The sequence below is a fragment of the Osmerus eperlanus genome, chromosome 2 (genome assembly GCF_963692335.1).
Source record: "Osmerus eperlanus chromosome 2, fOsmEpe2.1, whole genome shotgun sequence".
NCBI lineage: Eukaryota > Metazoa > Chordata > Actinopteri > Osmeriformes > Osmeridae > Osmerus > Osmerus eperlanus.
The window spans coordinates 18,364,285-18,377,450 of record NC_085019.1 but is presented as its reverse complement, the minus strand read 5'-3'; the positions used below and the strand labels follow the sequence as shown (position 1 = coordinate 18,377,450).

Genomic DNA, 13,166 nt, shown 5'->3' with positions numbered 1-13,166 from the left:
GAGGTTTCCTTAGATTGCTAACAACCTCTATAACAACCTTAAACTTATCACTTAGAGTGAATGTGCATAAAGCTCCAGGACCTGACAACATCCCTGGCTGTGTTCTCAAGGCCTGTGCTCCTGAACTGGCAGAGGTGTTCACTGACATCTTTAACCTCTCCCTGTCGCAGTCTGTCGTCCCCAATAGGTTCAAGGGAGCCACCATCATCCCAGTCTCTAAGAAACCATCAGTGAGCTGTCTCAATGATTACCGCCCTGTTGCCCTGTTGTGATGAAATGCTTTGAGACGTTAGTCAAAGACCACATTACATTCTGCCTGTCACCTGCATTAGACCCACTCCAGTTTGCATATAGGCCGAACAGGTCTACAGATGATGTTGTAGCTTTGGCCTTGAACACTGCTCTCTTTCACTTGGATCAGAACAACATATACGTGCGGATGCTCTTCATCGACTTCAGCTCCGTTTTCAACACCATAGTACCATCCAGGCTCATCATGAAACTACAGGACCGGAACATCAGTCCTTCCATGTGCAGCTGGATAGGACACAGGCAGTACGGCTAGGTAACATCACCCCACCAGTCTAACACTCAGCACTGGTGCCCCACAGAGTTGTGTGTTAAGCCCACTGTTGTACTCTCTGTTCACCTATGGTTGTGCAGCCACAAACAGCTCCAACACTATCATTATGTTTGCTGATGACACCACCATTATCGGCTGCATCAAGAATGGTGATGAGTCTGCCTACAGAGCAGAGGTGGCAACAATGACATCCTGGTGTCAGCATAACAGCCTGTTGCTTAATGTAGCAAAAACCAAGGAGTTGATAGTGGACTACAGGCGGCTGCAGGGAGAACATGCACCCATTCACATCGCGGGCACAGCTGTGGAGAGTCAAAAGTTTCAGATTTTTTGGTATCAACATCAGTGAGGATCTGAGCTGGACCACCATATTGGTGTGGTTACAAGGACAGCGAAACAGAGGCTCTTTTTTCAGCGGCGACTGTGGAAATTTGGCATGGACTGCACTATACTGACCAATTTTTACCGGTGCACCATTGTGAGCATACTGACTGGTGGCATTACAACATGGTTTGGCAACAGCACTGCCCAGGACAGGAAGACACTACAAAGAGTGGTCAAATCTGCACAGCGTATTACAAGGACTGCATTACCATCCATTCAGGACCTTTACAGCCAGCGGTGCAGGAGAAAGGCCAAGTGGATCATTTCTGACCCTAGTCATCCCTGCCACAGTCTTTTCTCCCTCCTGCCTTCTGGAAGGCGATACAAGAGTATAAGGTCCTGTACCATCAGATACAGGGATAGTTTTCTCACACATGCCATAAGGATGCTGAACTGTCCTTGAAATATCTTTTTGCACTACAATTTTTCTTATTTTTTCTACCCTTTTTCTCCATCCTTTAGTATTGAATTTTTTTATTCTGCAAGTTGAACGGACATTGAGCACAAAGAATTTCATTACTTATAAATGCTGTTTATGAGTATATGATAATAAACTTGAACTTGAAACTTTTATCAGAGCTTTAAATTGTCTGTGCTTCGCTTGCTGTTAGGTTGTCGACTCTCTCACTCATGAGCGTCCCAAAAGGCCTTCAAAATAAAGTCACGTAATAATTCTGAATACAATTATATAATTCTAAATTAAGACATTGCTTGAAAAAAAATTATACATTATTATAATGCAATTGCGACAATTGCATTCAGGCCTATAGATAGTTATACATATTGTATACAATATGGCGAGGTAGCTGACTTAACCATTCCTGAATGTGCTTTTCATCAACACCAAGTTTGCGTGCTATAGATCTGTTGCTGGTGGTGAGTGCTTTCTGCACAGGTTTCTGTTTGAAAGCTAAAGTGTAAGAATGTTACGGCATGCTGCGTCAGATTTGTACACAAAGTAGAGACACGCGCGGCATACATTTTACACTGGGCTTTTGTTTGACTTCCTTGTCTATTCTGTGTTTGTCTATGGCTGCACTGCAGCTACAATTCACTGAATCTCTCTTATCAATTAAACGTTGCCCTTGAATGAACGCCACCCTCGAATAAACACTGCACCACAAATGATCATTGTGTAATAAACGCTGCAGCATTTAATCAAAGGTGGCCCCAGCTTGCCCCTTATGGTCTAGGTGCATTGCAAATGAAGACGAGCCTTTTCATTTGGCCCAGTGGAAGACTGTCTGAAGTTGTCAAATGTCACCACTCATGGAATTCTTCTTGTCCAATAAAATTAAACCTACTTGATTGAAACAAATTGTTTTGCATACTATTATATTCCAATTATAAACAAACATCAAGAAAAATTGTATATGTACAAAGTTGCTTCCTAATTGCATTCAGTCTTATTTTCATAGCTATTGTGGTGTCAAAGTAGAATAAATACATATGTGCTTTACATAAACATACGTACTGAATTTTAAATCAATTGGAGTCAGTGTAATAACATGTGGTGATATGTCCATGTCATTGTTGTGTTGGAAATGTATGTGAATGCTGGGTGGTTGACTATTTGTTACTGTATAATCTGTGTGAGATGTAAGCAAGGTAAATATTCTGTGAGGTGCTAAGATAGACAGCAGTTTTAGAATAAACAAATACTTTATTAGCAATGAACAAAATATAAGTTAAGACAAATGTAAGTGTAAAATGAACATGAGTAAAATAAGAACGTATGTTTAAAAATAGGTGGTTTTTAACCTTTTGTAATTTTTTACAATAAGCAAAGAATTTACTAGAAATGAACAAAAATACAAGTTAAAGACAAATGTATAAGTAAAACGAAGATAAGTAAAATGAAGATAAGTAAAAGAACGTATGTTGAAGAATAAGTGTTTTTACACATTGCAAGTTTTAAATCGAAAACACATTTAAAGCGAGAGTAAAATGAATGTGTTTGACAATAGTAAGAAGGCAAAATATGTACATCATGTGATTTACTGTGTAGGGGTTGTGCAATGGAGGGGTGCTGTTAGAAACATGTACAAGGCAAAAATCAAATAAATACATTTACAAGTATAACAATTATGAAGATTATTAAGATAACAACTGTGAAACAATAGGATTATCAAATGTTAAGGGTATGTTTATGACAAGTGTTGTATGTGAAGATGTATGTTTTGGTGAGTGTAATGCAATAAGTTGTCAGAACTATGTGGTGTGTTGTGTTGATTTACACGTCACTGGTAGAAGGCGTTTCATCCAAAAAAGTCAAGAGGGTCTCATCAGCGATGTCTGTATCTTCTTGAACAGATGCAGAAGCTGTGCAGGGGTGTAGTGTTGAAACAGCATCATCTTTGACATGCACAGTTACTAAGCCTATGGACAGGAAATGTGCAGTGACTGTGATTGGGTCTGTGTCCAGGTAGATGTGCTTCGGTGCCGTGTTTAGGACGACTGTATGATCCATCTTCAATTCTCTTGTAGTGGTGTCATTTAGCGCCAATGTGAGGGTAACATTCCATTGGTGCCGGAGCTTTGGTGTAATATAATGTTGGTTACATGTAGGGCACATGTGGAAAGGTGCACCAGGAGGAAAGTTGGGAAGAGGGTGCCTTTTGGGACAGGTGATGGTTGATGTAGTCATGGCTCCAATGATGAGTCCAGTGACTTCTTCTGAGTTGTCCATTACTGGTGCAGCTACACCATGTCTGGGGGGTCGATTGATGGTCTCTGCTGTGGTGGATGGTGATGTGCTGACAGTGATGGTGTTGTTATAGTCCTTAACAGTGACAGGTGAGAGGGTGTACCAGCTGTTTATACTGAGGTCCATGTTGTTCCACGTAGTTAGCAGGATACTGGCAGTGCTGTCGGCGACGGAGTAGGTAGACATCTGTATCTCCCGGCATTCGTGTTGAAGCCAACGGGTGGTGTTGTCTCGGATGTCTTGAATTTTGACTTTGATATTAACCTGATACAAGAGGAGAGCATAATTTTAGAAACTGTGAGAACAGATGTAGGCTATGGTAGATGGTAGGTAACTGCAATATATTATTGTGTGTTGTTTCAAAAGTTAATCAAAGAAATGTAAATGTGTGAGTGGCTGAAATGTGCATTGATTAGATATGTTCACACAGTGGCTATGTGGGGTTGAATTATGAGAATGTGTTGTATAGGACTATACAATTAAAGGTGTGATTTTGTATTGGAAAGTTGGAGTAAACATTTACCTGTTGACGATTTCTTGGTTTAGCTAATATTTCAGCTATGGTTATGGTTTTGTTTTCCATTCTGGTGCTTGGTTGTTGAATGAATGAAGTGTAGAGTTGGTATGATGTCCACTGATGTACTGCTTCCAACCAACACAGAGAGCTCTTTGGGGTTGTGCAACGCAGGGCGGAGGGTTGGATTGGTGAGCACAACTGGGCTTCTGAAATAAAAATACAAATTGGATGGATCAGCATTCAGAATATGGTATGGAAATTTGTAGGTAACTACATAGTTAATAATGTATGTCAAAAGCTGGTGCTATGTCTATTAATGGATGGAGAAAGGATTAACATACTTGCTAGTTGCAATATCATTAAAAGCAGAGTGCTGTTGCTTATTGAACACAACGATGTCCCTGTATGTCGTCTCTTCTTGGATCGTTGCCGTGAAGTAAGGTTTTTGCTTCTGGCTCATCTTGATCGGTGAAACATTATGAATGAAGCCTGTGACTTCGGTTTTGGATTTCTTGGTGGGTGTCTGCATCTGAAGTAGACAGGGAAGATAAAAACAGACACAAATATTGGAAAGGTTAGAATAATTTAGGCAACAAGATGACAGCATGCATAACAACACCAATTTGATAAGATTGTGAAGACGATCTGTCGTAGCCTAGGCTAGGGCCATTACAGCAGAAACGTAATTAGCCAGCACAGAATTCTGACGAAGACCCGCGGAATTTAAAATAGAATGCTTTGGTATGAGGCCAATTTTAAATAAACATGTCAACTGATATTACGTGTCTATTCTTGCAAAATATTTAACCTGTAAACAGAGCCCGTTGCTATCAGTGTAGGTCTGTGATAGCAATCGAAGGAAGTTTGTCAACCCTGAAACTGATAAGTAACATTCACTTTCGCTGTAGGAAATATTAAAACGTTTGCTAAAGATACAGAGATTCAGGCCTGCCTGAAGAATGGACACGGAAATACGTACAACCAAAATTACATCAATAGACAGGGACTTTTTAGGCGATCTTTAATAGGGTGGATCAATACTTTTTTTAAACATTCAGTGAACATATTCTGCGTCAAACTGTTGTAAAACATCTGCGGTCATCATAACAACAGAACGGTATATTTTCAGTCTGAATAACCGCAGAAAATGTGAAAGAGTCCGCAGAGATTTAGTTTGGGCTTGGTCATTACCGTAGCATAACACAAAAAGGTTGCCCAAACAGATTGTTATCGTAATTACATTGTGTACGTTCAGCTGAATACAAAACTAGGCTATACCTCACATAGGCTATAAGAAGTGTTTAAAAGGCTATTAGAATTGATGGATCTAGGTAGGCTACATCCTAAGCAAACATCTACACAAGGCAAGTTAGGAAGGTGACGATATGGAATCTCATGTCGGTCTAAGTTAACTGGCCTTAACATGAAAATCGCAGTTTAACAGTCTCAATTTGAATAATGGTGCGTGTTACGATGAACGTATAGGGTAGGTCCTAAAGACGATTCTAGGCTAAATTATGTGGTGGTCAATGTTTGCATTTAGCGGTTAAATGAATTGAATCATAGCTACACATATGGCTTAGGCCTAAAAAGGTTAGCTTACCCAGTTATAATCAATTCAGTACACTAGTTTGAGTAAAATAGCCTGTGGTGGCGTGTAGTGCACTCAAGTTTACATTTAAGTCTTTAAATAGTTCAAATGTTAGCCAAAGATATAGGCTAGTAAATAGTTTAGTTCGAACTTACCGAAGTAGATGGACGAGAAGACATTTTCAAAGTTTTGGAAATGGAAAATGTTTGAGTCGCGCAAGAGAAAGTCTAGAGTTTCAAGTGAATGAACAGACAATTAAAGCGATATGAAGGTAACTGTAGTATTATTGGGGTTTTATTCAGCGCCGTGCATCTGTTTCATTGGTCGGCTGGTGCGCCAGGCATGGGCATTTACATGTAAATGTAGAACTTGTGGAATAGGTGTGTCTCTTCGTTGTGGGCAGAAATGTATAAACGTTGCAATTAGGCTACTAGTTTTCTAAAACTTTAACTAGCCTACTTTAAAACACAAGCACATAGCCTGGGTAATTAGCCCTACTCATTAAAACAATGTTTCTGACAGTTAACAGGAAACTATGCTGTGAACATTAGTTAGCCTAACACCTAACAATTATTTGGCAGTCTATAGCCTACTTTTTACATATCTACATTTGAATATTTCTTATGATTGTTACAATGGCAGAATTGATGCTGTTTACATAAGTGTTTGTTGTGTATTTAATATTATTAAGGAAAGATCAATTTTGGATTAAATAAAATAGATTTACCTATTCAGTGTTGTGAGCAAGCGTGAAAAAGTCAAACACACATTGGGGTGGACAGCTGTGGGACTTTCTGTGTTGGCGTAGGCTATACACAATTAATAAGCAAATTCGAATGTTTTATAAACAAGAGTTCAAATGTTTGTAATTGCATCTGATCGTCAAACCAATGTATACTTGCTCTATGATTCTAGCATTAGCCTCTACTGCCATATAGCCTAGCCTACAACAGTAACGCAATTCCTGGGATGATGAAGGAAGAAAGAAGAAATGGCAGGACTCTAATAATAATTTAAATATAAAAATAATTTGCTAGATAACCCAGTAACGTGGTCCAAAACGGTAGCTGGGTAGCTGGGTTTACGTTTGACAAGCCTGTCTCTGACCGCACCGTTTGCTGTAAAGCCAGGCTATGTTACCCTGTTTAAGCTGTATAATATTGCAATCAAAATGTGCACTAATTCTATAATTTGAAATTCTATTAAAATGCACCTAGGGATCATGTTAGCTGATAGGCTAGGATATTTACCATCGATAAATGTGCCAAATGTCTGTGTGACTTTGCGCTCCTAACTCAGTCATTGACGGTGCACAATAGTACAATTATAGGGACAACATGACATGGATTTCATGAGAAATAGGTTTTGTGGATGTATGGTGTAGGCCTAAGGCAAATGGAATAGATATGGGAAATGGACCGGCCGGGATTTGATATTTTCGGAGCTGCAAGAACACGGTCAACATTGATATTGCCTGTATAATTATACAGTATGATCAGATATTGAGAGACGTGTCCCATTATCATACAGTAGGCTATGATCAAATATTTTAGACTTGTCCCCCTGTTCCCCATATAATTATGCCTATATGGTTGTGAGAAATCAGAATAATATTATTATTTGACTTAGCAACAGTTTAATATCCTAAGGTAGGCCTAAGTCTGCAGTTGAATCACTCATTTCAATGCTTTGTACTCATGGTGAATTACCTTATTTGCTTAGTTTACTGAGTATTGAACATAGTAGTGAATAAACCAATGTTCAAATGTGTATGGAAATGTTTGGCCTCAAACATTTTAGGAAAATGAGACAGCCATGCCATTGATCATGAAGTAAAGGATACTCTTCAGATGTCCAAGGGACAATTCCATTCAGCAAGAATGGATGTGTGTGTGTTTGTGTGGGGGCGACTGAATAGATGGACTCACCTCCTTCTTTGTTTGAAAGGCAAGGATGGTTCTTCGTCTCGTTCCCTTTCTATTGTTTCTTTGTATGGGAAGGCAGAGTGGGTGCTTCATCCCTCGTTCTGTTCTATTGTGTGTTTCGTATGGCCATTTGCAAAGGTGTGACGAGTACACTGCATGGTGTAAATTGACAGACTTTGAGGAGACAGGGAGATTTTTTCAACAATTGTCATCATGGTTGAAACTGTATAGGTATGTACATATGTTTTCTCAGTAAAACAATTTAGTAAGAACAGAATTGTTTTCCCCCAGAGAGAATAATTGTGTAATTGTAATGAGGTAAACCTTATTATTTACCTTATTATTGCTGTTGCTTTAGTGTAGCCAGACGCGGATTCTTGAATGATGGAAGCTGTGGTACTTGAAAAGGTTTGAAGGCCTGAGGTAATTGCTGAAACATTAACATTTTATGAATGTTTTTTTTTACAATGTGGGCTTTATTAAAGTAAAAACTAATGAAATGTGCAATAAATCTTACCTGATGTGGTACTGGGGGTGGGAAAGTATTCAGATGTTGGTGTGGTTGAATGTACCAACATTTTAAAGCACAAGGATTAGTGTGCTGATGGGAAAGGTATTACACATCCCCTGTCGTGTGGGGGACTGGACCTGGTCGACAGTGGACGTTGATCTGTGACAGTCTGCCAAAGATGGATCTAGTCGCCAAGTGGACACCAGTGTGTGTGTGTGTGTGTGTGTGTGTGGTGTGTGTGTGTGGTGTGTGTGTGTGTGTGTGTGTGTGTGTGTGTAGTTGCCAGAAGGTTCTATGGGGAGATAAAATTGCAGAATCACATTTAATGGGTTAAAGTTGCCTAAAACTCATTCCTTACATTGTAGGAAATGCATGTTTTCATGTGTTTTGTATTTCACAGTCCATTCACTATACAAGCTATGACTTTTGTTTTTAAATGCATTGTTTAGCAGATAATTCATAGGTTACTTTATGTGAATAAGTATCGCATTATGGTGACTGTAATATGTTGACAACAATTCAACTGATATTTGAAATTGTACATCTTTTGTGTATACATGATCAATTAAAGTGTTAGCATCAGTGGTTGAAAAGTGAACTAATTGAATGTAATGATGTTGTTCGAATAGTCTTTGTATTGTTTTAGAAGTAGGCCTAAAAAGGTTAGCTTACCCAGTTATAATCAATTCAGTACACTAGTTTGAGTAAAATAGCCTGTGGTGGCGTGTAGTGCACTCAAGTTTACATTTAAGTCTTTAAATAGTTCAAATGTTAGCCAAAGATATAGGCTAGTAAATAGTTTAGTTCGAACTTACCGAAGTAGATGGACGAGAAGACATTTTCAAAGTTTTGGAAATGGAAAATGTTTGAGTCGCGCAAGAGAAAGTCTAGAGTTTCAAGTGAATGAACAGACAATTAAAGCGATATGAAGGTAACTGTAGTATTATTGGGGTTTTATTCAGCGCCGTGCATCTGTTTCATTGGTCGGCTGGTGCGCCAGGCATGGGCATTTACATGTAAATGTAGAACTTGTGGAATAGGTGTGTCTCTTCGTTGTGGGCAGAAATGTATAAACGTTGCAATTAGGCTACTAGTTTTCTAAAACTTTAACTAGCCTACTTTAAAACACAAGCACATAGCCTGGGTAATTAGCCCTACTCATTAAAACAATGTTTCTGACAGTTAACAGGAAACTATGCTGTGAACATTAGTTAGCCTAACACCTAACAATTATTTGGCAGTCTATAGCCTACTTTTTACATATCTACATTTGAATATTTCTTATGATTGTTACAATGGCAGAATTGATGCTGTTTACATAAGTGTTTGTTGTGTATTTAATATTATTAAGGAAAGATCAATTTTGGATTAAATAAAATAGATTTACCTATTCAGTGTTGTGAGCAAGCGTGAAAAAGTCAAACACACATTGGGGTGGACAGCTGTGGGACTTTCTGTGTTGGCGTAGGCTATACACAATTAATAAGCAAATTCGAATGTTTTATAAACAAGAGTTCAAATGTTTGTAATTGCATCTGATCGTCAAACCAATGTATACTTGCTCTATGATTCTAGCATTAGCCTCTACTGCCATATAGCCTAGCCTACAACAGTAACGCAATTCCTGGGATGATGAAGGAAGAAAGAAGAAATGGCAGGACTCTAATAATAATTTAAATATAAAAATAATTTGCTAGATAACCCAGTAACGTGGTCCAAAACGGTAGCTGGGTAGCTGGGTTTACGTTTGACAAGCCTGTCTCTGACCGCACCGTTTGCTGTAAAGCCAGGCTATGTTACCCTGTTTAAGCTGTATAATATTGCAATCAAAATGTGCACTAATTCTATAATTTGAAATTCTATTAAAATGCACCTAGGGATCATGTTAGCTGATAGGCTAGGATATTTACCATCGATAAATGTGCCAAATGTCTGTGTGACTTTGCGCTCCTAACTCAGTCATTGACGGTGCACAATAGTACAATTATAGGGACAACATGACATGGATTTCATGAGAAATAGGTTTTGTGGATGTATGGTGTAGGCCTAAGGCAAATGGAATAGATATGGGAAATGGACCGGCCGGGATTTGATATTTTCGGAGCTGCAAGAACACGGTCAACATTGATATTGCCTGTATAATTATACAGTATGATCAGATATTGAGAGACGTGTCCCATTATCATACAGTAGGCTATGATCAAATATTTTAGACTTGTCCCCCTGTTCCCCATATAATTATGCCTATATGGTTGTGAGAAATCAGAATAATATTATTATTTGACTTAGCAACAGTTTAATATCCTAAGGTAGGCCTAAGTCTGCAGTTGAATCACTCATTTCAATGCTTTGTACTCATGGTGAATTGCCTTATTTGCTTAGTTTACTGAGTATTGAACATAGTAGTGAATAAACCAATGTTCAAATGTGTATGGAAATGTTTGGCCTCAAACATTTTAGGAAAATGAGACAGCCATGCCATTGATCATGAAGTAAAGGATACTCTTCAGATGTCCAAGGGACAATTCCATTCAGCAAGAATGGATGTGTGTGTGTTTGTGTGGGGGCGACTGAATAGATGGACTCACCTCCTTCTTTGTTTGAAAGGCAAGGATGGTTCTTCGTCTCGTTCCCTTTCTATTGTTTCTTTGTATGGGAAGGCAGAGTGGGTGCTTCATCCCTCGTTCTGTTCTATTGTGTGTTTCGTATGGCCATTTGCAAAGGTGTGACGAGTACACTGCATGGTGTAAATTGACAGACTTTGAGGAGACAGGGAGATTTTTTCAACAATTGTCATCATGGTTGAAACTGTATAGGTATGTACATATGTTTTCTCAGTAAAACAATTTAGTAAGAACAGAATTGTTTTCCCCCAGAGAGAATAATTGTGTAATTGTAATGAGGTAAACCTTATTATTTACCTTATTATTGCTGTTGCTTTAGTGTAGCCAGACGCGGATTCTTGAATGATGGAAGCTGTGGTACTTGAAAAGGTTTGAAGGCCTGAGGTGATTGCTGAAACATTAACATTTTATGAATGTTTTTTTTTACAATGTGGGCTTTATTAAAGTAAAAACTAATGAAATGTGCAATAAATCTTACCTGATGTGGTACTGGGGGTGGGAAAGTATTCAGATGTTGGTGTGGTTGAATGTACCAACATTTTAAAGCACAAGGATTAGTGTGCTGATGGGAAAGGTATTACACATCCCCTGTCGTGTGGGGGACTGGACCTGGTCGACAGTGGACGTTGATCTGTGACAGTCTGCCAAAGATGGATCTAGTCGCCAAGTGGACACCAGTGTGTGTGTGTGTGTGTGTGTGTGTGGTGTGTGTGTGTGGTGTGTGTGTGTGTGTGTGTAGTTGCCAGAAGGTTCTATGGGGAGATAAAATTGCAGAATCACATTTAATGGGTTAAAGTTGCCTAAAACTCATTCCTTACATTGTAGGAAATGCATGTTTTCATGTGTTTTGTATTTCACAGTCCATTCACTATACAAGCTATGACTTTTGTTTTTAAATGCATTGTTTAGCAGATAATTCATAGGTTACTTTATGTGAATAAGTATCGCATTATGGTGACTGTAATATGTTGACAACAATTCAACTGATATTTGAAATTGTACATCTTTTGTGTATACATGATCAATTAAAGTGTTAGCATCAGTGGTTGAAAAGTGAACTAATTGAATGTAATGATGTTGTTCGAATAGTCTTTGTATTGTTTTAGAAGTAGGCCTAAAAAGGTTAGCTTACCCAGTTATAATCAATTCAGTACACTAGTTTGAGTAAAATAGCCTGTGGTGGCGTGTAGTGCACTCAAGTTTACATTTAAGTCTTTAAATAGTTCAAATGTTAGCCAAAGATATAGGCTAGTAAATAGTTTAGTTCGAACTTACCGAAGTAGATGGACGAGAAGACATTTTCAAAGTTTTGGAAATGGAAAATGTTTGAGTCGCGCAAGAGAAAGTCTAGAGTTTCAAGTGAATGAACAGACAATTAAAGCGATATGAAGGTAACTGTAGTATTATTGGGGTTTTATTCAGCGCCGTGCATCTGTTTCATTGGTCGGCTGGTGCGCCAGGCATGGGCATTTACATGTAAATGTAGAACTTGTGGAATAGGTGTGTCTCTTCGTTGTGGGCAGAAATGTATAAACGTTGCAATTAGGCTACTAGTTTTCTAAAACTTTAACTAGCCTACTTTAAAACACAAGCACATAGCCTGGGTAATTAGCCCTACTCATTAAAACAATGTTTCTGACAGTTAACAGGAAACTATGCTGTGAACATTAGTTAGCCTAACACCTAACAATTATTTGGCAGTCTATAGCCTACTTTTTACATATCTACATTTGAATATTTCTTATGATTGTTACAATGGCAGAATTGATGCTGTTTACATAAGTGTTTGTTGTGTATTTAATATTATTAAGGAAAGATCAATTTTGGATTAAATAAAATAGATTTACCTATTCAGTGTTGTGAGCAAGCGTGAAAAAGTCAAACACACATTGGGGTGGACAGCTGTGGGACTTTCTGTGTTGGCGTAGGCTATACACAATTAATAAGCAAATTCGAATGTTTTATAAACAAGAGTTCAAATGTTTGTAATTGCATCTGATCGTCAAACCAATGTATACTTGCTCTATGATTCTAGCATTAGCCTCTACTGCCATATAGCCTAGCCTACAACAGTAACGCAATTCCTGGGATGATGAAGGAAGAAAGAAGAAATGGCAGGACTCTAATAATAATTTAAATATAAAAATAATTTGCTAGATAACCCAGTAACGTGGTCCAAAACGGTAGCTGGGTAGCTGGGTTTACGTTTGACAAGCCTGTCTCTGACCGCACCGTTTGCTGTAAAGCCAGGCTATGTTACCCTGTTTAAGCTGTATAATATTGCAATCAAAATGTGCACTAATTCTATAATTTGAAATTCTATT

The 13,166-nt window shown here is 38.4% G+C and overlaps 1 protein-coding gene across 1 annotated transcript; it reads right to left on the bottom strand.

Moving 5' to 3' along the window:
- Positions 1-3,200: 3,200 nt before the first annotated feature.
- On the bottom strand, positions 3,201-4,268 carry LOC134033958 (uncharacterized). The gene is made up of 2 exons (XM_062478249.1): positions 4,198-4,268; positions 3,201-3,938 (listed from the first exon to the last, which is right to left on the bottom strand). Exons 1-2 carry the CDS (start codon positions 4,255-4,257, stop codon positions 3,201-3,203), a joined length of 798 nt encoding a protein of 265 aa, XP_062334233.1. The 5' UTR covers positions 4,258-4,268.
- Positions 4,269-13,166: the final 8,898 nt, after the last annotated feature.